Genomic DNA, 25,112 nt, shown 5'->3' on the forward strand with positions numbered 1-25,112 from the left:
CTGTCTGAATGGACACAAAGAGCAGCGGCTCAGCTTGGGTGAACCCATAGCAAGCTGCTTGCTGTGGGGGCACTCGGCAGGAGCGATGGTGAATGACCTAAGAGGAGGATCCGGACTGCTCTGTGCACAACCACTGCACAGAGCAGGTAAGTATAACATATTTGTTATTTTTAAACAAAAAAAAAAAACAAGACTTTAATATCACTTTAATTCCTTATATTAGTATCAAGTTTCAAGTATATTAAGGAATTTTCTATTTCTTTCTTCAAAATATACCAGTGATTTAACTTGAAAAAATGTGTATGTTATTTATTTTTTATTGGATATGGTCTTATACTGGGTATGGGTTCAGATACAAATATTGATCCAGAATGATTAGCAACATATACCAGTGCTTCAAAGGAGTGCTATTTGTTACCAAAGAGTGTTTCCAAGCGTTTGTCTTGTCAATGCATGCTATGGTATAATCATTCCAGTATGCCGAGCTGAATTTATTACTCTAGATGTGCTTTTTGTTTGCAGAGAATGCATATATAAATTCTTTTTTTAATACTACTGTAAGAGTAGTGCTTAGCTTAAAGAATATGTTACCCCAACAGTTCATATTCCTGATATGTGCCTGGTGTACCATGTACTTGTGTTAAAAGTACCCTGTTCTCTTTATCTTGCTACTTGTGTGTGAAATACCTGGTGATCCTGCCAGTCCCCCTGCTTTCCCATTTAAAACTGACAATGCTAGGCATAAAAGCATATAAAAAATAAAAAAAATAGGAGAAACAGGGTTCTCCAAAAGGAGTCACCATAGAACACATGCATAAATGCAAAACATTTTTTAATTTAATTTTAATTGTAACAAAACCACCGATTATACAAATTAGGACAAATTCCAAACAAAAAGGGAGTATTCAAACACAGACTCATTAAAAAAAAATATGACAACGTTGTCACACCTCTTAAAGACTGGGAGGAGGAGATAGTTTTTAAGTCCTCGATGTACCTCGGCCACTGTTTTTTGTGGCTGAGGTACATCGATGATGTCCTTATGGTGTGGGCGGGGTCACCTATACAACTAGAGGAGTTTATGCTCCAATTAAATAGTAACAACAGGAATATACATCTAACATTTACATACCACATTGAGAGACTCTACTTTCTGGATCTACAGCTAAGCAAACATATGGGAGGAATTGTAACCAGCACATTTCGTAAAGAAACAGCTGCAAATAGGCTCCTCCTTGCCCAGAGCCATCACCCTACGTCTCTTGTTGAAGGCATACCCACAGGGCAGTTCCTTCAGATTAGAAGGAACTGCTCTGAGGATGAACAGTTTCTAAAAGAAGCAGATGACCTTTACGAACAGTTTAGACAAAGGGGATATTCACATCGTTTTTTTGAAAAAAGCAAGAAAAAGAGCATTTAACAAGAATCGTAGGGAAATCCTGTGTTCCGCATGTGTTCTATGGTGACTCCTTTTGGAGAACCCTGTTTCTCCTAGTTTTTTTCTTTATGCTTTTTTGTGTCACCTGAACTACATTATTTTCTTTATAATATGAATGGTAGTATCTGCAACATTTAAATTATATCTATGGTTGATCCAGGCAATTTTCGTTATTTTTTTATAAAAGCATATCATCCAAAGCATGATCAATTTTCTGTGCTGGAAGCATAGCATTCCTGTTCTCCAGTGATCAGACTTCTGCTGAAGCCCCCCGGGCACAGCTCTTCACTGGGATTATCAGTGTTCTGTAGTTTCTTCTCCCCTACCTTTCTAAAGATAGTGAGATTTTCTCTTTCCAACCATGGTGCCAATCAGCTGCCTGCAGTATCTGACAGGCTGGTTGTACCCAAGTTGATCAATGTACCCCTGTGGATCTTAGCAGTCATCTGAAATGCAGAATTGCTGCAGTTGTTTGACAATAATCATGTTTATGTTTAGATAAAATCTTAATGTTTTCCCAGTGGACTAAATGTCCCTAAATATAGCAGGTTATGAAATTAATAAAAATGCTATTGTACTGTAGCTTATGTACTCATAAAATAACAGTTTAACACACACATACTACTAAAGTGTAGCAATTTCTAGGTGCAAATACTATTCTGGGTGGACAATATCAATTACAAATTCTTACTGTCATATTCCTGCAACAACTCAATAGCTGTAAGAAGGACCGCTTTGTGTTCTGGATTTTGGATGTTCAGTTCATCCAAATCATCTTCTTCCAGAAGTTTGAAAGTATCTAAATCTTCATATCCATTGAAGAGAAAGGTTGGCATGTGCTCCTAGAAATCAAAGCAAGTTGTTAAGAGTTAAAAACAAAGCTCACCTATTACAAGTTAAACAAGTAAGGTATCTATCCATCTATCATTCTTATTATACAGGATTGATATAGCTCCATCACTTTGCGCAGTGCTTTACAACATGAGGGCAGACAGTACAGTTACAATACAATTCACTACAGGAGGAATCCAAGTACTATACTGTTGGGTAATCTGTGGTATCTAACGAGCAGGGCCCTCTAATTCCTCCTGCATTGAATTGTATTGTAACTGTACTTTCTGCCCTAACTTGGTAAATAGCCGCACAAACTATTGGCTCTATAAAAATCCTGCATAGTCATAATATTAATGTACCTTCATTTACATATTTGCTGACAATCTGGGAAAACACATTTAAGCATATTCTTCATCTTTAAAGTGACTGACTGTAAAATATAGGTATTTAGTATCTTCTCTGAGGGGAGGACTATATTTCCAGCATCTATTTTAGCTACAGTCACTTTTAAGATTTTTTTCTCCAAAACAAACCAACTTCTCATTAGCAAATTGATCTTTTATTTTAGCGTTCTGAAAGCAAATATTACAGAGAACAGCAAGAATATAGAACAGGATTTATTTATCAGTAAAATATGAAAATTGGTCAAGATTCTTAGATTCTTAATACCTTTCCACACCAGGGTTTAGGATTGTAGTAGGTGGACATTTTAAATGGAATTAAACCTTCTTTAGAAAGAATTCGGAGTGTGCCTTTCAGTGCTCCTTATTTGTCAGCAGCATGAATAATTGTCTGCAATGTTCTACAACAAACCAATATGCTCATGAAATCTGTACAGCCCATATGCACCAAATCATAATAAATAATCATACTGTAATACAAGCTGCTAAGCTATTCCATTAAATACACTCTGTAATATAAGCAACTGATTTCATACTCAGTGGTTTTATTGCTGAGGTGAAACAGTTATTGTATAAATCTTGGTTTATACCTATAACCTCTATTAAGTTGGGAGTTCAGTTTATATGTAGGGAGTAAAAGAAAAATCACTTTTATTCCTTAATCATTTCAACACTGCAAATGTCTGCATAAATTTTAGGACTCCGCCAACACTTAGGTAGATGGAAAGTTTGGCTAGTCAGTGGGTGTTCTATAAAGCCCAGATATTTGGTGATGTCTAAAGGGAAACTATATTATTAGGGAAAACATTGCAGTAAGTAAGTAAGCAATTTTTGTTTTTAAAGCAAAAGATCAAAAAATAAAAAGTATTTTTGATCTTTTGCTTTAAAGGGTAAAAGGAGAGATTGGGGGTCTTTTTGACCTGCCATCCTTATTTATATTACAAGGGATTATTACATTCCTTGCAATAAGAATAAAAGTAAACATGTCATACTAGCAACAACATGCCTCTGGATTGCTAACAGATCACTTACCTTCTACTAATCACTCCCTTGATGGCTGAATCAGTAAAATATTGCTACACAGCCAAAGAACAAAGTTCTGCAGTATTCTGACAGTGAGGGTGGGAAGCCAATTAGGAAATGTGTCAGTATTGTGGGCAGTGGAAGAAGCGCTGCTGTAAGGTGGCACTAAAGAAGGCAGTTAGCGATCTTATTATATCTGAATTCATTAAAATGCTTTCACTGCATGGATCTGTATACTGTATATAGTTGGGTATAAAGACTTTCTAATTAAATGTGAAGTTTTGTATCCTGCAAATGAGATAGAACTCAGTCTCTGGATTATTAAGGCTTCAGAAAAATGTCCAACCTTAAGATTGATTCGATCCAAAAGCTCTTCAACAGATTTTGGCTTTGGTGGTCGTCCCTTACGCCGTCTCCTTATTGGTCGCTTGGGCTTCTCTTCAACTTCATTGATAACATCCACATATATGAACTTGAAAGTGCCAACCTTGTTGTTCAAAAGACCCATCCATGTGCCCATTGGAGGCTTACTTATAATTTCAATGATGTCACCTTTCTGCAGTAAAGGAAATTGAGAGATGTGTTCAAAAACCCCTTCAATAAGAGCTAGTAAGGACTGTCAGAGATTATTACACAACAATGCATCAACTTGCTATTCAGAACATGTCACAATGGTTTACCTCGATATACTGTTCCTCCTAAGCGCTAGGCATTCAATAGGATCACCTGATGCTTTGGCCAATCAGGAAACAGGTCACACGAACTGCATGCTGATTGAAGGGGGGGGGGGGGGGTGGGCATTCATTGGCTATCGTCACTCAACTCATTCTTTATCATCACTCAACTAGGTGGAACTTTTGGCACAGTACTCTGCGCCCTGAGCCCACCCCTTTAAAAAACACTCAAACCCCCCCCCATTGGAATACATAGTCCAGCGCCCTGATATTAAGATAAGGGGGCCAAACCCATGGATGGGGGGGCGGCACTTGTCCCTCTGTGGATGGGCTGCCACGTCATTCTATTAAATGCGTGAAAGAAGTTTCTATTGTTCAAAACAAATCTGTATCAAGATGTTACAGCTAGTATTCTATAGAACCTATGTTGAATTCACATTTAAAAAGGCAAGAGTTCAACAGAATGAAGATCTGATTTATTCGAAAAGGTAGGTGTATATCCTTCCAAAACAATCAGCAACAGTTTTGAGCTCTATTATAACTTAGTAGAAACATCAGTCTCTCTATTCTCCCAAAAACTAGCATATTTAATGTATGTCAATACCTAAAAATGATTTACAAAATACTTTTTCTTGTAAAATATAAATAGAGCTAAACCAAACAAAACTGCACCGGATGTTTATTTTTTTGAGCTAAGAAAATTCTCAGCATGTACAGAAATACCTGTTAATCTTGCTAGAAATGCATTGTCCTTGTCACTTCCTGCGAGATGAACTTAACCACTTTACCTGTGGAAGATTTACCCTCCTTCATGACAAGGCCATTTTTGGCTATACAGCACTGTGTAAATTTAACTGACAATTGCATGGTCATGCAACACTGTACATAAATGAAATTCATATAGCTTTATAGAGCTTGCTTTTGGTGGAAATTGATCACAACTGGGTTTTTTTTTTGCGCTATAAACAAAAAAAGACCAATAATTAAAAAAAAAAAAAAAAAAAAAAAAAGCACAATTTTTTTTTCCTTTCTGATATCCAATAAAAATAAATACATTTAGAACAATATGTATTCTGCTACATATTTTTGGTAAAAAAAAGTTTCAATAAGTGTATATTTAATGATTTGCGCAAAAGTTATAGCGTCTGCAAATAATGGCATATATTCTGAAATTTTTTATTTTTGTACTAGTAATGGCGGCGATCAGCGACCTATAATGGAACTGTGATATTGTGGCGGACAATCTGACACTTTGTGTGAACCAGTGCCACTAATACAGTGATCAGTGCTAAAAAATATGCACTGTCACTATACTAATGGCACTGACTGGGAAGGGGTTAAACATCTAGGGTAATCGAAGGGTTAGCTGTGTGCCATACCAATGTTTTTGTGTTTACTTTCAAATGGTTTTATTAAGGGATGTGCGGGATTTTCTCTGCTTTGCAGGGAAGTAATATCCAGCACATTCCTGCTGACAGGACAGAGTTCTGCATTGTTAACATATACAGAGCTCCATCCAGTGTGTCTCCTCGTCGATCAGCGGGTGTCGTGGTCATCCATTGGCCAGCACCTGGTGTGACTAATCACAGAAGAAGCGGCACGCGCCCCCTACCCAGAAGTGCAGACTCACGTATATATACGTGATTCAGGACAGAGCGGCTTACCCGTAGCAGTAAAGCTGCTATAGGGTGGTCTGCAAACATGTTGTTATCTTTCTTGTTTGTGCTTTTTCTTTCCTATTATCTTCCTTCCAGGAGAGCAGCCTATGGTGACAACCTGGGCTCCTAGATACAGTGAAGTAAAGAGCATTGCCACCCTATGACAGGAAATGTGTTACTATCGGGATCATCAGGTGGAAATAAAGGATAGGAAAACATTAAATATGAGGCTAATGCATCCACCTTATCAAAGGACTGGTAAACTGCAATATATTATTATTATTTTTTTTTATTGACATATGCTTTAAATCTATAAATGAAAACACCAATTATATTGGAGGAAGACAAAACTAATTTCACCTTCGGCTCCTTTGTTAAAAGTGTATTTTTTGGAACATATCATGGCAAATTTAGTAGAATTAAAAATTATTTACTTGCCACTAACCATTTTGTTTTCACAGTTAGCTAATTAGGGGTACTCCAGAGCCATGCTTTGACTAAATAAAATGAATTAGTACAGAAGATACCGCCACCTGATCTTCCAGGAGAGAGGAGGAGATGACAATGACCGATTTTCCCAGCGAAAAAAATGTGTTTTTCAAAGTAAATCCATTGCTAATTGTGTGCATGCAAAGACACAGTCATTGGATGATGCAGGCACCTCTGAGAGTCATGGCCAGCTTAATAGGACTAGCTGATAGCAATTACCTAAGTGCTTATACAAACATGCTCAGCAAAACTGGATTTCATTTATAATTTGCTGTGATTTCTGATTAATTGCTCAGATCTCAAATAATTTTGCGGCATCAAGCTTTCCTGAAAATGTTTAAAAAAAATCTGCTATTTTGTCCAAGAACACAGAAATGTTTCATATTGGTCCAGCCATGTGGTATGTCCAGGATTTTATTTTAAAAAGTGGTCAGTGCACAAATCTTAACTATGCACATAATAATTAGTAGAAAAGCAACACAAAATGTCCATACTAACCTTCAGTTTCAGAGAATCAGAGTCATAAGGGCTGGGGGTGAAATCCGTGTGAACTTTAGCTCGGCCACAGAAAGGTCCTCTGTATGGCGGCTCCTCATCATCACCATCCTCAGACTTGACACTCTCTCTGTTGCTAGCAGATGAGTCTGTTGTGCTGACAGTTTGGCCACCTGATAAAACAGATCCACAACAGAATGAAGTATTGGACTGAAAACAATACTTATCTATTGCAAACGTTTCTCTTCTGAACTGTATTACTGCAATCTGTACAATGGAAATGATCTTGTTTTTCAGCTTGGAAGGGTAATGAGGATATTATGCAGGCCTTTTAACATACAAAATATAGTTAAGCTACTAAATGAAGATGGAAAGAATGTTAAATGACAACAGACAAACAATTAAGCAGGCACATGTAGAAAACCATCTGCAGAAACATTCTGTCTCTCAATTGATATTCTGTACACTTTGTAAGTAGAATCCGGTGACTAGAGTACATTCAGAGTGGTACAGTAAATGAAGGACTAGAAAAGATCAATATCTGAAGAACAATTATGCTTACTCATTGAGCTTTGGCCACTCAAGGAACTTCGAAGACTTTCCACTGAGCCCCCAGCTTTGAGTTTTGGCTTATCAAGTGTGCTGGTGGGGGGATGAGGAGATTCAGGAGAGCCAGGTATGCCATCTATACTCGAATCCTAGAAAACATCAAAGGCAATATTAAGTTATAAAATATCCTGAATCTCAAGAATCATGCACATTATTTAAGATGTTAACCACTTTCTTACTGGGCACATATACCCCCTTTCTGCCCAGGCCAATTTTCAGCTTTCAGCTCTGTCACTTTTTGAATCACAATTGCGTGGTCATGCTATACTGTACACATATGAAATTTTTATAATTTTTTTTTCTACACAAATAGACCTTTATTTTGGTGGTATTTTATTTTTTGCTAAACAAACAAGAACAGACAGAAACATTTGGGAAAAACAAAACAAAAACAGTTTTAATAGTTTGTTATAAAAATTTTCAAACAGGTATTTGTCTCTGATTCATGTGCACTGATAGGGCTGCACTGATGGGCACTGATATGAGGCGGCACTGATGGGCATTGATTGGGGGCACTGGTTAGCAGCACTGTTGGTGTGTGGGACCGATGTCCCTTTTACAGAAGCCGGCAATCGGCTTTTTTTTTCCTCATGCTGACAGCGTGAGGAGAAAAAATAAAGTAGATTACCAGCTTCTGTTTACATCATGGGATCAGCTGTCATTGGCTGACAGCTGATCATGTGGTAAAGGACTCAGTGATCACAGATCATGACACAGGGGGTGTGGGCAGCACGAGCATGGGAGGATATCAATGTTCGCCTTCCTCGCAATGTAAGCCTGTGCTGTAGCCATCTTTCAGCTATAGCGCGGTCATCAAGTGGTTAAATCGACTTAACATTTGTATTTAGACTTATAGGAGATGAAAATCAGACAATAAGTATTCATCCCTTATTTTAGGAAGTGCTGTTGTTAAAAAAAAAAAAAAATATACACACTATTACCCAGGCCACCAGGCTTTTTAACTTTTAAGCAGCCTAGGGCAGCTGTAGGGAAACACAAGTGCAATAAATAAGGTACACGTACCTGGTCTCTAAGACCAGGCCTTTTCTGATTCTTTGTTTACATGTAAAAATCTGCATTTTTTGCCATAAAATTACTTAGATCCTCCAATCATTTTTTGTAGCAGAGGCCCTAGAGAATAAAATGGTGGGTTTTGCAATTTTTAATGTCGCAAGGTATTTGCGCATATTTTTGTGAAAAAATACACTAATAAATGTAATACTTTTTAATGCACACAAACACAATATAATACCCAATTTTTTTGTAAAATATAAAATATGGTGTTATGCAATGTACACAGATACTTAACATGTCACGCTTCTGGAATGGCGCCAAACTACAGTATTTAAACATTTCCACAGGTGACGTTTTAAAAGCCTTTACTGTTTAGAGTTACACAGAAAGTTTGGTGCTAGAATTATTGCTTTCACATGTGTGGTGTGATCGTTGTCTACATATGCGTGTGGGACCAATGTGCATGCTCCCCTTTGTGCGCAAAACATGAGGGTATGGGGGCAGTTAAACATTTTTAAAAAAAATGTTTACACTGTTTCTTTATTTTATTTTTTATGACTTTTATTCTAGCACAAGGAATGTAAACATCCCTTCTGACAGCAATAGGTAGCGATAGGTACTATTTATGGAGAGATCTAATAGACCCCAAATGTTTCCTTTGCCTTTAAAAGCATCCAAGAGCGGTGTGATCAGATGCTTTCACAATTTAAAAATGATGCAGTTTACAGCCAGGGAAACTGGAAGTGACAAAATACATGTTGCTTCCAGTTTCCTATGCCATAGAGATAATCAGGGACCTTCTGGCTACAGGCATCATCCCAGTATACCGCTGCAACATATATGTACATTAGGCAGTCTTCAAGTGGCTAAGTAAACTTCTAACTAGTTTGGAGAAAGCAAAGGTTGGGGGCGCCTCTGAGATGACTGTTCAGAGCATTTAACTGTCTAATCATTATGACTGTTGGTGACAGACTGATTGAAAGTAAATACAGCAAAGATACTTAGGGGAGCAGATAAAAGGAGAAAGAAAAATGAAAAGATGAAGATAAAAAAAGTGAAATCTGCATCAGTCTGGTTGCAATATATCACTTATGCATTTCCAATGTTAAAGTTACTTCTTAGTCACATACATCTGGATTGCTAAAGAAGACCTATGAAAACCTGACATTACTAGCTCCATGCTTGTTTCATGTCCTGGATTCATAAAATGTTGAGGCCAGAAACTGCACTTTTAGCAGCAATAGGAGCTTCCATAGTTCTCTCAGCACCAAGGCACTTTATTAAGTCACTCATTGCTAGATTAGATACTTTATTAAACAATATAGAAATGTTTACCGCTGCTGCTCTTTGCTAAGCTGAAAGTTAAAAGAGAGTTTGTAACTTTGATCACATGATATAAGCAGACGTGTTCTTTATTTCAGCCACGAGGGCTTTCAATATTGCACAGTAAACAGTTTGCCAATTAATGGAAAGGGCTATGCTGGAAGCAACAGCAGTTACATCCTTCTGCTGCAAACAGGATTTCACTAAATTAAAACACGCTCTATTTTAAATTTTAAAAGTTAAAGAGCAGAAGCCACAAATTGTGGTCTAATAATTTAATTAGGCTTGCTCTGTTCCCCCTGAACCAGTTTTACTGTAATTTCAGCAGCTACACCTACTTTACAAAATAACATGCATTTCAAGCCAAAAGGTTTTTTTTTTTTTTGATGTGTATGATTAGATCCCCTGTCGAATGTTTACTGCGATGCAGGGCCTACTCACTTTCTGCCCTTTCGATGTTTTATCAGGCAAAAAGTGAGAGAAAAATTGCAACAGGGATGCAGCCCAAAATAAAAATCTAAAAGGGGGTTTTAGCCATGCCCCTATGCTATTAAATAAAAGCATTTTTATTTTTTCCTGTGTTGCTGTTAGTTATCCTAACTTTCTGTTTGATAAAACCTTATCAATGAGAGAAAACGTGAGGATACATTTTGGAGCTTTAGACAGCAATACACACCTAATGGGGTTCTAGTCCTACTCTGATCTATCCAAAACTGAAAAAAAAAACCTAACCAAAAAATAAGTTCTACATATGGGAGCAGACTGGAGAAATATACTCCTTAATGGGGATGCAGATAGCAAAAAAAACTTCACAGTGGGCTTGATCGCGCCTAGTGCACTGTGCTAACAAATACGGTTTTGGGCATTTTTCTGCAGCACTCTGCAACACGATGTGTATGTGCATTACAATTCATGGTAGGCACCACAACAAACATGTGCAATGAGCTATGCTACGGCACATCACCGGGCATGCTGTGTGTAATGATGTATTAAATATTGTAGATGCTATTTTTCTTGCACTGAGGCACATTCAAAAGGAGTAGGCTGCCATAAGACAGCATGCTGCAGTGCACAGGATAGTGTGTTGTGTTACATGCATTACTGCAGGATAAATGGGCCCCAATTCTTCCCTACTCAATCAAAAAATAAATAAATAAATTTAAAAAAAGGATTTGACTAGAGCTCTACATAACATACAAATTATACTTGCTCTATTTTGAAATTGCAATTACACAGGGTAAACTGCAGTTATTGAATATAAAACAGAAACAATCAGACTCAACAGTCATTTACATGCTGGCCATTAAAAAATATAAAAAATACGCTTGTTTAAACCTATTAAAATGCAGTGAGCTGGAGGTTCTTATTCAACACAAACTCAGCAATATTACTGCAGACAAACTGTTTAGCTTAGGAAAATTACAATGAGCAGAAATAGCATCTTGTCTTGTGCATGACGCCAAGACGAGCTCAGACAGGCCAAGTACATGGAACTTACAACTAGTCATAAAACTAGTTAAATCAAAACCTGTAATTTGCATTCTGCAAGACTAGCGACAAATGGATTTAATTTATACAGTAGCAGCTGTCAGCTGGAAAACAGGAAACATAATGTGCTCTCTAAACCAAAATCTCTCCTTTGAGCATTGCCAATACCTAATAGGAACTAAAAACACAGCATCAGAAGTCCAATGAATATTAAGGAGTCTAATAAGGAAGTTACTAGCTTATACTTGTTTGGTTTAATCTGCATGTATTTAATATCAGTGGCAATGACAACCTAGACTCACACATGGTCATTTAGCCGGGCATAGGGTGACATACTACTGTCTGCTGGCAGTCCCATAAATACAAATACTGGGCTAAGGCTTCATCTTTAAAAAAGAGGAGGGGGGGGGTGGCTATTTCTAGCAAAGCTGATCTCAAGAATGAGGGGCTTAAAAACTAGCAACAAGACCAGTTTTTCAAGACTGTTTTATTGACTCCACTGAGGACTGTTGATGGGCGGTGTATGTCTGATGCACCTACAGACACATAAGACTGGTTTTCTGATCTGGCTGAAAATGCTAATGCTAATCAATTTATTAAAAAACAAAAACACTTCAACCTTTACACTCACATTTCACAGTTCAAAAGACAGAAAATAGATAGCAAAGTCACAGCAAGCCTCACTCCTGTACAGCACAAACTTGGACTGTGGCCACGGCAAATCCGAGGTGTGCGAGCTTGTCAGCATTGTTCTCACCCTCTCCTCAATGCCCAGACACAGATGCCAATCACCACTTCCCCATGAGGAAGTCAGTGTATGACAAAACGTCGGGGGTGTGGCTGTGTAGCAATCATCACCAGTAATGTGCAGTGTTTGGAGCTGAACAGGGAAGTGGTGATTCGCATCTGTGTATGGCTTTTAAACTGTGAAATGTGAGTGTAAAGGTTGAAGTGTTTTTGTGTTTTAATAAATTGATTCATACGGTTTTACACTATCGGAGCACCTTTATTATTTTACATGTGGAATATTTGAATTTGCACAATGGATGATTGGAGCAACGGTTCACTTCTTGCTGTTTGGCTGATAAGCGCTTAAGCCTGATACGTTATAATTTATAGTTAAGCGCCACTATTTTTCATTTTTTCGGATTTTAGTCATTGTTATTGGTTAGTCACTGGCATTTGTGATAAATAATACAAGAATGTAAAATCTAATATTACAGCATAATCAACACAATGACAATGCATGTAAAAAAAACAATAAAACATATTTCAAAATATATTGTTGTAATGACCCTTTGGTGGTGTTGAGGTGCCAGAGCCAAAAGAATAATAAGTTATTTGAGAAAGAAAAAAAATGCGACACCAGAAATCCTTAATTTCATTTTGTCTCTTTCTCAAAAACATATTTTAAATCTACTGCTAAATCTTAAAGCAACTCAACTTAAGCAAAAATATTTAATTTTGGTTTTGGATACCGTGAACAAGGGTCTTTCCCACAGGGAGAGGAAATTATGAACTTGGGCGCCCTCATTTAATCTGGTGTCACTGAGAAACACAGTAAAGAAAAACCTTAATGAGGAAACAAAAAGAAAAATGAATAAAAAAAGAAATCAACTGGCTTATTAAAAAACAAAAACAAAAAAATCTCAAGGTAGATGCAGGATCTGTCCCCCCACTGCCTCTGCACTGAGAACTGAGCAAACACCAAAGATCGCTCAATTCTCCCCTCCGCTCTGAGCATAGAGCCGGTGACTGTCAGTGACCGGGCCTTTGCTCTGCCCCTCCAGTGCTCACTGGAGCACTGGGCTGGGGAGAGAAGGGAACAGCTGGCTCAGTCTTCCATTATCTCACTGAGAGGCCAAGCCAAATGCCAGTCCAAGAATATGAGTGGATCCTGAATGTAAAGTCAAGAAACGACAATCCCGCGATAGGAGAAGCAGGATCAAAAAAGCTTTGGCCCTGCTTCTCCTTAAAATTTTATTTATATAGTTTGATATCCATATGGTATATCAATTTAAAAAAAAAAAAAAGTTTAGAACATATCAGATGTATGAAATAAACTTTATATATTATATCATTCAGCTCAATGGTCTTAATCGCAAAAACAGCCCTGTTAGGACTGAAAAACATTAGATTGTCTTTTGCTTAGGAATGTAAGAGAAGACAGAAATACCATTTGCACAAAAAAAATGTTCAAATGGAACAGAAGGTAAAGAGGCAGATTGAGGTAAAAGTCAGCCATCAACTGCTTGAGCACAGCATTCAATTTAAATGTGTCAGGATGACATATTGGATGGATTAGTAAAGTAAACCACTATGTCAGCTCTCTCTAGCATGCAGATCGTTTGTCTTCTCCCATGAGTGAAAGACACACTCACACATTTGCTCTTTTTCTTAAGGTTTATAATACTTCCCAAATAATATAGGTTGAATTCAGAGTCAGCAATGGTAATAGTTAGATATGCTAGAGTTAAATTGCATGGTTGATTTAAAATTAAAGCTTTAAAAGGTGACATTAAAGCAGAACTCAATTCACAAATAACAATAAAAGGTAAAATAAAACACTGCTCTTTGCTGAAATATTCAGCTTCAGCCGCAAGATTTTCCCAACCGTTATTTTTTCCTGCTACTAGATGCCCTCAGTCTTACATTCAAAAGCTTTCAGCTCCCTTCTTACGAGCCAGGGTCATTCTGGACCTGCCCCAGCCTCTAATTGGACAGTGAAAGTAGAAGCAGCAGTGATGAGCTCATCCCGCTGTTACCTCTGTTACTCCTTTCAGCATGCTTTTGTCGGCACACAAATTGATTGGCTCCTTGTAACACTTGTTTCACAATCTAGCCATCCTGTACAGTGGCCACAAGAAGCTGATTTCTGGTCAAATTTATGTACTTACATTGACTGCATTAAAAAATACATTTATTTATGTATTAATGATTACAGGGCTTCTTTATGTAAGCATTCACTAACTCACAGAAATTCAACATCTCCTTGACATCATATTGCAGAAAATCAAGAAGAAACAATAAAGTGTTTCCTAGTTCAATGTACCAATTTAACCACTTACCAACCGGGCCATAGCCAAATGACAGCACAGTTGGATAACTCTGAGAGGGCGTACAATGACGTTCTCCCAGATTGGCGTGCACCCTGGAATGTCCGTGACCGTTGGGTCTTCCAGACCCGGCGCATCACAGATCGGGGTAAAGGGCCAAATGACAGAGGCCCTTTACCACATGAGCACCTGTCCAATGACAGCGTGATCAGATGTCGTCAGACTGCAGCATGTCTGGTTCAGCTCCTCCCTTCTCACCGATCAGGACAGTGTGTGAGGAGAGGAGGGAGCTGCTGCAGCAGCGCTGTGGGCTGGATCTGAAATTCCCATAGAGCTCATTTATGCTCATCCATCCCCACCCATGGCTCATTCATGCTCATTCATGCCACATCAGTGCTCATCCGTGCCACATCAGTGCTCATCCGTGCTATATTCGTACTCATCCGTGCCACATAAATGCTCATCTGTGCCAAATCCATACCACATCAGTACTCATCTGTGCCACATTGGTTCTCATCTGTGCCACATCTATCCCACATCAGTACTCATCGATGCCACATCAATTCTCATCCGTGCCCCATCAATGCCACATAAGTGTTTATCCATGCCATATTCATGCCACTACAGTGCCTCACAAAAGTGTAATAATAGGTAGTCAAATTAGTTTTGAAAGTTATGTCCCTTGAACACCTGATGGTGCTCCCTGCATGTTGGGCATCTGTATGTGGCAAGTAAAAGTCTCACACATGTGGTATCGTCATACTCAGGAAGAGTAGCAGAATACATTTTGGGGTGTCATTTTTGCTATGTACATGCTATGTGTTTAAAATCCCTTATAAATGGATAACTGTGTGCAAAAAAAATAAAATTTATTTTCATTTTCTTTCCACATATTTCAAAAACTTGTGGAAAAAAAAATCACAAGTTCAAAAGACTCATTATGCCTCACAGAATATACATTGCGGTGTTAACTTTCCAAAATGGGGTAATTTTTTGTTTTTTTCCATTGTCCTGGTGCTCCAGGGCCTTCAAAGGTGTAAGAGGTAATCAAGAAATGATATGTGTAATTTATGCTCCTAGAACACCTGATGGTGCTCCTTGCATGTTGGGCTTTTCTATGTGGCCAGGCTGTGAAAAAGTCTCACACACGTGGTATCACCATACTCAGGAGAAGTAGTAGAATGTATTTTGAGGTGTAGTTGCAAGTATGCAAATGCTGTGTGTGAGAAATAACGTGTTATGGCAATTTTACAAAAAATTACAACTCACCATACTTCTTACTAAATACATTGGTATGTCTACTTTCCAAAAAGGGGTCATTTGGGGGGTATTTGTACTGTCCTAGCATTTCGGGGCCTCATAAAATGAGATAGGCCATCAGTAAATCAGGTGTGATAAATTTTCAGTGGTGCCATAGCTTTTAGACTTTATAACTTTCACAAAGACCAAATAATATACACTGATTTGGGTTATTTTTTACCAAAGATATGTAGCAGTATAAATTATGGCCAAAATTTATGAAGAAAAATGACTAATTTGCAAAATTTTATAACAGAAACAAGGAAAAATGCTTTTTTTTTAAAAAAACATTTTCGATCTTTCATTTATAGCGCAAAAAATTAAAAAAACTGGTGATTAAATACTACCAAGAGAAAGCTCTATTTGTGTGAAAAAAAACGGACAAAAATGTTGTATGGGTACAGTTTTGCATGACTGAGTAATGTTATGATAAACTTACCTTCACAAACAGATGTACCTGCTACATATGTCAGATGTCCAACCTATGAAACCCCTGTAATATTTCACTAGAATACAGCTAAGAAAAAAAATGGGGTTATAAAACTAGAGAAATACCTTCTCTGTGTTGATAGTTTATGTTGCATGAAAATGCATTTTAACTTTCCGTCAACGAACAGCCATTGTTTACTGCTAAGATATGTAATTAAATCCAGCAGACTCAATTGCTATTATTAAAAAGGGCTTCTGCATGTAATGTAGCTTATGCCAACACTGGAGGGCAGTATTTGTCAAAACACTAAGAAATGGTTGGATTTGTAACAGCTACATTTTCAATGAAATTATACTAGTTATAGGAAAAAAATAAAAGAGAAATAAAGAAAGACATAAAAAAAAGAAAAAAAAAAGTTTTTACCTGCAGTGAACACTCAGATGTATTGGTTCATTTTCTCAGAGAATAAAAGGAAACCTATGATGGGATGATGTAGTGCTTGGCTGCATTTTGGATTTGGTTTGCATATTCTATGGGGCCAAAATTGTGCCGGAATTGCATAAAAGTACCACAGAACCCTTTCTAAAATTGTGCCGTGCTGTGCTGCATTTATGTGAATGGGCACCATTGAAAACAATGAAATTTCCACTGTTACGTGATTCTGTGTGGCTCAATTCACATTTGAAATCACACTAATGTGGACCAGGTCTAAAGTCAAATGCCAATTTATTTTAAAGTTACAAAGTGAACCTGTTTTCTCTGGTAATTCCTGATATTTTTACTATGTTTGCTAAAATTGTAAAACCAACCAAGAATGGACACAAGGCCATGACTCGGACATTTTAATGACGTGTTTAACAAACATGATTGAATGTAGCCATATGTCACAGACAACTTGCAGGAACTTGTATTAGTAATCAATTTACAATCATGTTTGTAAAGTCACATCACCCAGACTGCATGGATCATCGCTAACACACCAAAATGCTAGGAATGCTAAGTTAACTGTTTCCTAAACAAAAGATTTTGACTGTAACATGTGCAGTGTGTGGCAGTCCAGGAACACGTATACACAACAGCAGCCATATGTTTGGTAGCTGCTGCAGTTTTTCTATGCGGGAGTATGGCCTTAAAACACAGCTGGACTCCAGAATTCAAAGGCTAGTTTCTGTTTTTAAAGCAGCTTAATTTCAATAAACAAATTGCTAAAAAGGAATGTAAATTTCCTACTGACCTGCTCTGACACAGAACTTGTGTATTTTTTGGACATCCTCTTCCTCATGGTTTCCTTGACAGACTTCACTTTTTTACCAAGTGATATCCTCGGTGTGCTGGGAGATTTGATGACTTCCTTGTATATAACTTGTCCATCTTTTTCCTGCAAGAGTAAATCATTCTTTAATTTGTAGCCAATCAAGAAAGAACAAATGATTGCAATAAACATATTTCCAGACCCTTAACCACACACCCAGATGTTCCACCATACATTAATACCTTAAGCATCCCAAACAGAAAATCATATTATTAAATTTTATTTCTTATGCTGTTTTTTTAATGAATTAACCTAAATCAAAGCCCAAATTTATTGGGAATTATACAATTGGTGGGATGGTAAATTTTGATAGGTTTGTTAACCAGTTCCAGCCCAAGGACGTCATATGTCGTCTGACTTTCAGTGGTGATATCTGAATGATACCTGCAGCCATCATTTCAATATCTTCTTTTTCAACCAGTGATTCTGTGCACCGTAAGAACAATCATAGTGGCAGTTCAGCCGCTTTATCGTTCTTACAGGTGGCGGGAGGGGGCATCCCCCACCCCCCCCTCCCGCCACCCTCCGGCAGTTCTCCGGACTCTCCCTCCTCCCTCCCGGTCGGAAACCTGGAGAAAGAATCCACTGCTGCCAGATGACGAGCATAGAGATTTCCAGTCATCTCTATGACCGTCGGAGGGCCGGGCACATCGTTATGATGTCACGTCTGGGCCGCGGATGTAAACAAAGCTTAGATCTCGGCTGGAAAGCATTAGATTTATTTTATTTTTTTTTGATCTGATGCTTTCCAGCCTGGAGGAGGGATATATATGTGTGTGTGTAATATATATATATTATATATACATACACACACACATACATATATATATACACACACACACACACACACACACCTGAGCTTCACTCAATCCTGAACTTCACTCCAAACTATGTGCTTAACTTTCTCCCAGATCAGTGCACTTCTGTAACAAACTGGAATCACAATGACCAGTTTTGTTATCTCACCATCATGGATAGGAAAAAAGCTCAATCGATAGTCTCTTTGGTTCTTTACCATATAACCAGGTAACAATATTTCGCCACATTATTATTACACCACCTTTTTACCAGGTGGTTATATAGCAGTTCCTGAAAAAATGACACTGAATATCGGGAATATACATTTGTTTTTTGCACTTTAATGTTACATTTGTCTTGCTCTGAAGAAGGGCGTTATCTATATAGGCCAAAATTGTCATGTATTGGACACCGAATGGAACCTGATTTGATGTTTTTGCTACAATAAATCATTTAAGTGCAGCAATCCAATTTGTTCATATTTTATATATTATTATTATTATTATTTTTTTTAAGTTATTTATCATTTATGTTCATTTATATATTTTTTTGCCCCTATTACTTTAAAACTGATATATGTGTGATGGTATAGGTGCTTTGTTGTTACTGAGCTGTTTATGCACTTTATTTACTGTTCTATAAAGTATATTGTGCAAAACAAGAAACACAGCATGTGTTGTAATGTGGAAATATGGTTGCTAGTTTGCTAGCATGTACATGTAAAATTATATGTACAATGCACATTTCTTATGATCAAAAGACCCTTGTCAGATATTATCAGTCAGTTGGTACTCTCCCTGCATCCTCCCAGGAGACTATATTTAAATTGAAGTCAGTGGCTTCGTTGATCTCCATGTAGGTAGCTTTAGGTACTGTGAAATAATTAATCCTTATAGTGGTAATAAACCTAAAAGTAAAAAAGGATTCTTTTGGAACCTATCAATTCTTACATGTGTTGGCTGCATTTGTTTTTAGTCATTTTTTTTTGTTTTTTCCCTGATAAAAGAAGAAGAAGAAAACTAACCAATTTAACAGACCAAGCTGTCCAGCAAAGTGGCAGAGGGTTTGAGACAAACAATTTAACATCGACAGGTGTGCTTATAATGGTTATAATTACAATACATTAGACAAGTCCATCAAAATCTCAGTGAAAATACCCTAAGACAGTAAGTGTGTTACTGGCTGGATCATCAAGTGAGAAAAAGTCTACTAAAAGAAAAATGAATGTAGCCACCACATTTAAAAATTGGTAAGCTGAAATACACCACATTTTTGCTTTTTGGTTTAATACCGCTTTAATTTTCACAGCAGAAGTCATTAAAATCTGTCTTTACATAGTTCAGCTTACTCATTACTACTTTCCCAGCATTGACCTGATACAATGTAATTTCTTGATTCTGCTGTGAATTTTGTGGACACACTCTTCAACAGTGCCTCTAGCTACAGAGGTCAGAGAGGGCTTGTTTTTAAACACCATTACTGCTTAAATACTTGTCCACAGTCCTATCACAGTTTCACTTTCACTTTCAGGGTGTTTTACCTGGCTACAGGTTAGGGTAAAGGGTTAGTGAGTTACAGGCATAGTTCACCTTTTGAAAATAAATACATGCACCCACACAGATAAAATAAAACGTGCATTTAGTATTGCTTAGTATCCAGGCGTGTGGAGTATTGTAACCAAGATCAATGCACAGAAAGTGCAATGCACAGGCTCCTAAAGACTCTTCTTCTGGCCCCAGGTTTGTGCGGAGGTAAGGACCAACCGTTATGGGGCTGGAGGAAGTAATCAAATGTGGCGACATCACCACGCTAGTGCTACATTGAGATTGATGAGCCTTTCTGCAGTAGAAGATGGGACTTGTAGTGTTCCATTTACATTTCCCTGTGAATGAATCTGTGAATGAAGGATGTAGCTGTGTGGGCTAAGTGTCAAGTACAGCTGTGCTGAATTAAAAAGTAAACATAATGCTCTAGGAAGTATAACTATACGATGCAGGTAAGGATGGGGAAGGGAAAGCAGATTGAGGAATGTGAGGAATGTTTCATGTTACACCTTCGGTATGGATCTAACATGAAATATGGTCAAAGTAGTGGACTACGCCTTTATGAGAACATTTTAGGTATTACATTTAAATGTTAGGTTTCAGATAGGGGAAGCTTAAAAGATAAGGGTTTAAGAGGTAGCAAAAATACAGATATTAGAAATACTTTGAGGGATTTTTTTTTGAGAATTACTGCTCTGACACCAAAAATTGCACATTACTTTAGGTTCTTTACAACAATAACAATGCATGGTAGCATCTCTGCTTATGCGAGTTGGTTGTTATTTTGCTGTAATTTTGCCTGAATGTGTTTCAAGTCGTTGTTAGAGCATTTCAGCTAAAACTATAAACATACAGTAATTACTGAAATTAGAGGGACCTCAGAAACTCACCAGTGAATCAGCATTATTTCCTACATGTATTGAACGATTACCAAGATCAAATCCACCAAAGCTGCAGGTCCTCTGTGGAGTGAACATAGCAGGAAGGAATGAAAGATGAAGAAGAAAAAAGAAATGAGAGAGAGACAGGAGATAAAAATACAAAGAATTAAAATATAAAAAAGAGAACTTCAGTCATTATGGGAACATATGAAAACATACAAAATGGAAAAATCAAAATAATACCAAACTGGATGCTTCACCACAATGATTCATGCTTACCATGAAATGGTCTTTGAGTATTACTCTCTTTAAACTAATAATGAATACATTTCCTTCACATTTAATTTATGCTTGAGGGAATGAAAATGGCTTTCCATACAGTTGTAAGGCTGAATTATTTTTATCCTTCATCAAATCCTACAGAGCTGTTTCAGTCATCACAATACCATGCACGATGAGCTATCGTATGGCAACCACATGGCTTACTATTCATTACAGAAAATCCTGTCTATGTCTCTCGTCATCTGTCTATATGGCTGATAAAGAGGCCTAGCTATCAATACTGATATGGGAAAACATTAATGCAAAAAGGTAATAGAGAAAGTTGTATTTCTTCTCAATTCACCAAACACAAATATTTATACTCCATCAGCTTGATTATTGCAATATGAGAAAGACTTATAGATTTGGATTTTTTTTACATTTATAAGTATTACAAATTTGCAGTAATTTAATCTTTTTGGCATTCTTGAAAAAAAAAAAAAAAAAAAAAGAAAAAAACATTCTACATTCAAATAAAAGAAAATGCTAAGGCAGAGAGGCTTGTTGCCTTTAATATGCACACATGAAGAAATCCTGGGGAATGTAAAAGAAATGCGTTCAACTTTAGTACAAATGATATGCTACACATGTGTGTTCATTACGTTTTTGTTTGGAACAAGGAAAGAAGTTCAGAAAATGCCTTTTGCTGCACAGCTAATTCACATAGGTACTGCCGTATTTTTGATCTACTATGAACAGGCTATATTGTATATCAGTCATCTTGAAAAACTGAAATATTTTTAATCCATTTTATAAGTTTTGCCATCCACAAAATCTTGTGCAGCTCTACATAACATCAAAGATTTGTAAAGAATATGATAAATATGTAGGCAAGTGTTTTTTTTCCTTTTAAAACCTTACAAAATTATTCTCTAGCATTCTTCAAAGGACTACACCAAAAATACTACATGTGTGCTTTAACATCCCATATACAGAAGTCACACATATACAGAAGACACAGAAGTCCCACCCCCTGGAAATTAAAACAAAAACATGTTAAGCTTGTTCTACGCGTAATTTAAAAGATATGCATAGATTTGAAATCCTGACTCTCCTTTTACAATTTTCCCATATAAATCACAGCTCAAAGACAGATTTTAACAGGAACCATTAAAGAATATCTCTAAGCACAGCTGCATCTTGTACATTTTACTGCTTTCCTCTAAACACATTTCACTATAGAAACCAATTAACAATGTTAAAACATGGTTTTTAAAGTTGTAATTCAAATATATTACCCTAAAGTTTGCCATAGGGCCTGCAGCCTAAATGTAGCCTATGGCAATAAACACAGTTTAAAGGCGAAAAATTATTCAATCAATCTTGTAACAAATGCTGGCCCTTTTTTTTTTAATTAGACTGCTTGTTTAAAAAGAGTCCACTGTGTTGGTATTTAAAACAGTGGTATAAAACTGCAAATAAGAGGGCATACCAGACTTAGCATGTCAAGATTTCCATCTTCGACCACTCTTGCTTCCTTCTATTTCTATTTTTAATGGACTTTTGGTATAAAAAAGACTGCAAAAATTTATTGCAAATAGTGGTACCTTTGGTCCATTTGGTATTTTTGAAAACTCTAATCCCACAGCAGATAGGTATAAATGGCTAATAAAATAGTCTGTAACAGACAGATACCATTTCTTTGTTAAGGTCTGCTCTAGATGACACAATTTTCTTTCCTTCCACCGTGCAAGCAACAAGTGGAAGGAAAAAAAACACTTGATTCAATGATCAACACAGTTGGGGTCGATGGGGGAATGCCTCCAGATGCGCCATTGTATTCTGACAGCGGGGATGGCAGAATACAATGGTTACTACTAGCGGCTATAGCCTTGCAACATGCAAGTTGATGGACTGGTAAATTTGGGTACAATCAGCCTTGCCCATACATGGTTCAAATCTTGGCCAGGCCCTGCTGAACCAGCAGACATTCGGACATTCAAACAGTCTATGGCCAGCTTAACTTCCCAGATGTTCTACTGTTTTATTTTGTTAAACTGGTCGCCTGACACAAGAAATGGATAGTTCAGTTGGCCTTTTGTTCAAGTGATCAGGGAGAAGCAAGACAGTTTACGCTTCCCTGTAACACTAGAGAAGTATCTGTGAAGTGTAAACATACTAGGCAGCTGGAGGAAATAGAAAAAGCCAGGTTTTTATAACAAAGGACTGTAACCACACTGGGGAGATAAACAGATTTGTGCCACTACAACAAAGGGGGAGTAAATTGGCTGAATATGTGAGGTTTTATTTCCACAAAACCCAGAGCTAAAGTAATAAAACGCACAGCACAGAACAGCAAAACAGTTGTAAAATATGTTGTGTATATATATATATATATATATATATATATATATATATTACAAGAGATTTATTGACAGCAAGTCTGTAAAATTAGCAAGCACATTAAAGCAATTTGAGAAAGTACTGATACAATTTAAAAAAAAGTATGTTTTTGTTTGTTTTTTTAAACATAAAAAACAAAACAAAACAAAAACAAAAAAACAAGAGCTAGCTATCAAAAAGTTACTCAAACAGTCTAATCCCATCCCTAATTGGAGATTGGATATGCCCAGGCAAGGATCTGTTTTGGACTACCCTAGGGTTGATAACGATTGCATTTTTATCATTGGAAGTGTTTAGTACTACTCATGGATATTTTACTCTTTGTTATAAAATTATTTCGACCAATCCTAGAATCCAAGAACAGTAGCGCGATCCAATGCTACAGAGGATCAGAAGAAATGCCCCTAGATATTTTCTTGGATGAACTTCTGCTCATCATGGTCAGCACAACATACATGAAGCTATTTCACGCTATGACCAATACAAAATGTGGAACAGAAGCTTCATAGCTTTATCAGTGCTATGATACTTTGACCTATGGGATATGTAAGAAACACTTGAGGCCAAATTCAGCAAAGCGTTAAAGATTTAGGACTGCTAAAGCTTTAAAAGTGCTGGCGGTATTTGTCTCTATTGTACTCTACCATACCATGATTCATCTGTCAGTCAGAATTGAGTAGATATGGCAAAGATGAGTAGAAATATTTGCTAAATTCATTTGGGATTCCATAATAATTAATGTGAGTCAAAACTGAATCAGAACCTTCTGCTATAGATTTGCAAGATTTTATTTAAATCTCCAACAAAATGTTTTTGCTGTTTTGAAAAGAGTGAGGTGTGTTAAAAGTTAAGCGTTTTACTACTGCTGGATAGATTTCATGCAACTTCCGGTCCCATTGACTACACACATTTAAGGGGAATAACGGCATCAGGTACCGAGACAGCAGTAAAAACTTAAAGTCCAACCATAAGAAATGTAAAAAATCTGATCCTTCACTCCCTTAGCAGATGACACTCTGACACTCTCATGCTGTGGTCGGGAACCGTTCTTCATATCCATCGTTTTCATATCTAATGCAGAGAGCTATGAACTCTGCATCAGTCTTGATGACTTTAGGACCTTAGACTGCTGGAGCAGTACAGCAGAGGATTAGGTAAGCAAATCTATTTTAACATGCTCCCTAGACCTAAATGAGCAGCTAACCCTTGGCGTACAGGTGCACCACCGGCAAAATAACGTTAATTGTGCATACGCAGTAATTGTTTAATGTAACAAAAATGTAATACACTGTAAAATATTTATCTATATTTATTTATAAGAGAGTGTATATATATATATATATATATATATATATATATATAAAAATAAAATGTATATTAGGGCTGTTACTGATTAAAATTTTCATGTTCGATTGTTTTTTTTTTAAATCGATTAATCGACTAATTTTCAATTAATTATAAACGCACATACAGATCCAACTACTTTTAGCTGATCTCCTTGCATTGCAACTCTGCATTAGTCAGTGGTAAATGTGGTATACACTATATACAATCACCCGACACTAGTTAGTTTCCACAATCCATGACTTAACTTCACAGTTCACACAAATACGTTTTAAATTCAAACTGTAGCACTGACGCAAGTAAAAAAGAATTTTGATCGATAAAAAAAATGAATAGAT

General features: G+C 37.0%; 1 protein-coding gene across 8 annotated transcripts in view; it reads right to left on the reverse strand.

The window, feature by feature from the left end:
• SASH1 (SAM and SH3 domain containing 1) overlaps positions 1–25,112 on the reverse strand; it is a 279,554-nt gene that overhangs the window by 39,794 nt on the left and 214,648 nt on the right. For all 8 annotated transcript variants that reach the window (XM_077486691.1, XM_077486692.1, XM_077486690.1 and 5 more), the window contains 6 exons: positions 20,776–20,847; positions 17,466–17,609; positions 7,575–7,710; positions 7,016–7,185; positions 4,043–4,252; positions 2,130–2,280 (listed from right to left, as the gene is read on the reverse strand). In XM_077486691.1, coding sequence (XP_077342817.1) covers positions 2,130–2,280; positions 4,043–4,252; positions 7,016–7,185; positions 7,575–7,710; positions 17,466–17,609; positions 20,776–20,847 — 883 coding nt within the window. The remainder of the gene's footprint in view (positions 1–2,129; positions 2,281–4,042; positions 4,253–7,015; positions 7,186–7,574; positions 7,711–17,465; positions 17,610–20,775; positions 20,848–25,112) is intronic.

The sequence above is a fragment of the Lithobates pipiens genome, unplaced genomic scaffold, assembly GCF_037356315.1.
Source record: "Lithobates pipiens isolate NorthernLeopardFrog02 unplaced genomic scaffold, aLitPip1_a1.2 Scaffold_18, whole genome shotgun sequence".
In the NCBI taxonomy this organism is placed as follows: Eukaryota; Metazoa; Chordata; class Amphibia; order Anura; family Ranidae; genus Lithobates; species Lithobates pipiens.